Source organism: Myotis davidii, unplaced genomic scaffold (genome assembly GCF_000327345.1).
Source record: "Myotis davidii unplaced genomic scaffold, ASM32734v1 scaffold341, whole genome shotgun sequence".
In the NCBI taxonomy this organism is placed as follows: Eukaryota; Metazoa; Chordata; class Mammalia; order Chiroptera; family Vespertilionidae; genus Myotis; species Myotis davidii.
The window spans coordinates 26,749-29,925 of NW_006291021.1; the positions used below are offsets into that span (position 1 = coordinate 26,749).

A 3,177-nucleotide genomic window follows, 5' to 3' on the forward strand; every position below is an offset into this window, starting at 1 on the left:
GTCTCTCTCATTGATGTTTCTAACTCTCTATCTCTCTCCCTTCCTCTCTGTAAAAAATCAATTAAAAAAAACACAGTAAATTAAACAATACATTAAAGGAAATTAATTTTAAAAAAGAAAAGAAACATCAATGATGAGAATCATTGATTGGCTGCCTCCTGCACGCCCCCTACTGGGATAGAGCCCCCACTGGGGCATATGCCCTGACCAGGAATAGACCTTTGACCTCCTGGTTCATAGAGGGAAGCTCCACCACTGAGTAACACCGGCCGGGCTTACATTATGTTTTTATCACAACATCAAATACTCTTGTACTGACAGTTTAAAAAATATAGAGTAAGGAAAAGTGTAGTGAGATGGGTATTTGTTTAGTGCACGGTAATTTAAAAGGTCAGAACATTGAGATTAAAGTTGGTTTTGATTTTTTGTGAAGCACTTATCCAAAGCCAGTGATGGCGAACCTTTTGAGCTCGGCGTGTCAGCATTTTGAAAAAACACCCTGCCTTCACTAAGTGCCTCTGCCCCCATGATGGTCTCTCCAAGGGCAGCAGGTCCACATTCCACCATCTGCTGTTTCTTCTCTGACTCCGTTTAGGTGCTGCTGAAATTTCACTACCAGTGTTACCACTCTCATTTCTGTGCTGCACTTTCATTTTTGGCCATTCCCTTTCAATGATCCATTTTGGTAAAATCTCACATGGTTTTTTACTGAGAGAGAAGGAAGCAACACAATCACACACGTGGCTTGAATGACGGGTGCTCAGTGACCCACCACTGACAGACTTTGAAATAAGTGATGTGATTGGTCATTGATTGTAATGCTCACTTGTTTACATAGTGATGGGTGGACTGAAGAGCTGGCAACTAGATTTGTCCTTTAGGCGTTTGCTCATTAATCTATTGTGGTACTGGATTTAAACCGTGTTGCTGAGGGGCTGGTGTTATTGAACTAGACCGTGATAATGGAATCATGCAAAGTGAGACCTGCCTGTACTCTTGTCTTCGTTTCCTAGAAGAACTGGGGCCCGAAGAGGTGAAGTGACTCATCCAATGTCACATAGAGCTGGGATGTGAACCCATGTAGTTGGGCTTCAGAGGCTGAGGAGATAGTTGCCTTAACCATTACATACCTTTCCTTTATTCCCCTTGGGGGAGTGTTTCCTAAGATCTGGCATCCTCTATGCTGCTGTGTGGGAACCAGAAGCCTCACTCACTGATCAGATTCCCTTGTCCAGGCACTGACCCCTAGGGCTAACCCTCTCTCCCTGCCCCATCCAGGTACCTGGGAGACCACGATGCCACTATGTCCATCCTGGATATATCCATGATGACTGGCTTTGCTCCTGACACTGCTGACCTCAAGCAGGTGTGAAAATCCTGGGCTCAGGGGATAGGATTGGTGGGAAGGAGCCTGGGGCCTGGCAGAGGCTGAGGGAAGGAAGGGATTTTCACAAGCTCTTCCCTTCTCCAGCTGGCCAGTGGCACTGACACGTACATCTCAAAGTTCGAGTTGGAAAACAAGCCCTCCTCCAACAAGAACACCCTCATCATCTACCTGGATGACGTAAGGCTTCCATTGGGACCTTGACCCATATGTCGCTGACCTTTTCCTTCTCTATTGGTCTTAGAGTCCTCTGCTTGATCCATTCCTTCTAGAAGAAAAGAGGATTGATTGTACATGAGATGGATTTTTTTTTAATCTTTTCAATTTTTGTACTTTTAATTTATTATGTAATTCTAACCTTACAGAGCAATTGTAGAATAGTATAAAAAGTTCCATATACTCTTTACCCAGGTTCATTAATTGTCAGCAATTTCCTCCAAATATACTAATGCATGTCTGTCACATATACATACATGTCTGTCTTTCTTCCTTTCTTTTTTTCTTTCTCTTTTACGTTCCCAGATTTATTGAGATATAATTGGCATATAACACTGTGTACGTTTAAGATATACAATGCAATGGTTGGATATATGTATATTGGAAAATGATGACCACAGTAAGGTTAGTTAGCACATGTACCACCTCATAGTGTTAACGTGTGTGTGTGTGTGTGTGTGTGTGTGTGTGTGTGTGGTGATAACTTTTAAGATTTACTATATTACCAGCTTTCAAATATGCAGTGCAGTATTGATAACCATGGGATGTTTTTAGGGGCACAGATAGCAGTCTGTTGGCCAGAATTCAATTTCATGGTCAAACCAAATGGAAAGGGAGGCTGAGAAGTGTAATCTAACCATAAGCCTTGGAGAAAAAGAAAATAGATTTGTGGGCCTGCTCATTAATCTTTGCCACTTCTCACTCCCCCTCCCTCACCACAGACATCCTCTCCACACAGATCCCTCTTGGTCCCCTGTTTCTCCTTATGCTGGACTCCCTCCCACTGACTCACCTCCTCCTTTTCCCAGATCTCACACGATCAAGAGGACTGTATATCCTTCAAAGTTCACCAGTTCTTTAATGTGGGACTCATCCAGCCAGGGGCAGTCAAGGTGTACTCCTATTACAACCTGGGTGAGCAGCCAGCCTCGGGCCTGGGGTCTGAGGCTCCCAAGGTTCTATAAGATGGGGGTCCCAGGGCTTGGTGATTGGGGACCTGGGAGTCCCAGGGTTCAGGACCTTGCATCCCCAGGTCTGAGGGACTGGAGTTGGGAACCTGAGCCCCACAGGCATGGTCTTGGGTGGAGGCTTTAGTTCTCTGATCCCTCCCACTCCCTCTGCCCACAGATGAGACTTGTACCCAGTTCTACCACCCGGAGAAGGAAGATGGATTGCTGAGCAAACTCTGCCACAATGAAATATGTCGCTGTGCTGAGGGTGGGTGCACAGGAGCTAGGAAGTGGAAGTCCATGCCCACTTAATACCCCACCCTCTCACACACACACTCCTTCCATGGCAGTGATGCAAGGGGCCCCAAAAGCCCACACCCAAGGGACACCAAAAGGGATGGGCCTAGGGCTGACCACACCCATGGGTGGTGGGGCCTGGATGGGAAGCTTAGATCATGTCCCCTGCTCACCCACCCCGCAGAGAACTGCTTCATGCACCATTCAGAGGACCAGGTCACCCCAGATGACCGGGTGGACAAGGCCTGTGAGCCAGGAGTGGACTATGGTGAGGAACGGGTGGGGAGACACATGTGCAAGTGTGATTGTGTGTGAGTGATGGTGTGTGTG

General features: G+C 46.4%; 1 protein-coding gene across 1 annotated transcript in view; it reads left to right on the plus strand.

Annotated features, from left to right (window-relative positions):
* The window catches only part of C3 (complement component 3), a gene marked incomplete at its 5' end in the record, with an annotated part of 29,683 nt that extends 26,506 nt beyond the window's left edge, over positions 1-3,177 (plus strand). Inside the window, 5 exon segments of the mRNA XM_015564295.1 lie at positions 1,265-1,366; positions 1,472-1,560; positions 2,406-2,515; positions 2,729-2,818; positions 3,032-3,177. Of these exon segments, the coding sequence (XP_015419781.1) occupies positions 1,265-1,366; positions 1,472-1,560; positions 2,406-2,515; positions 2,729-2,818; positions 3,032-3,162 (522 nt within the window).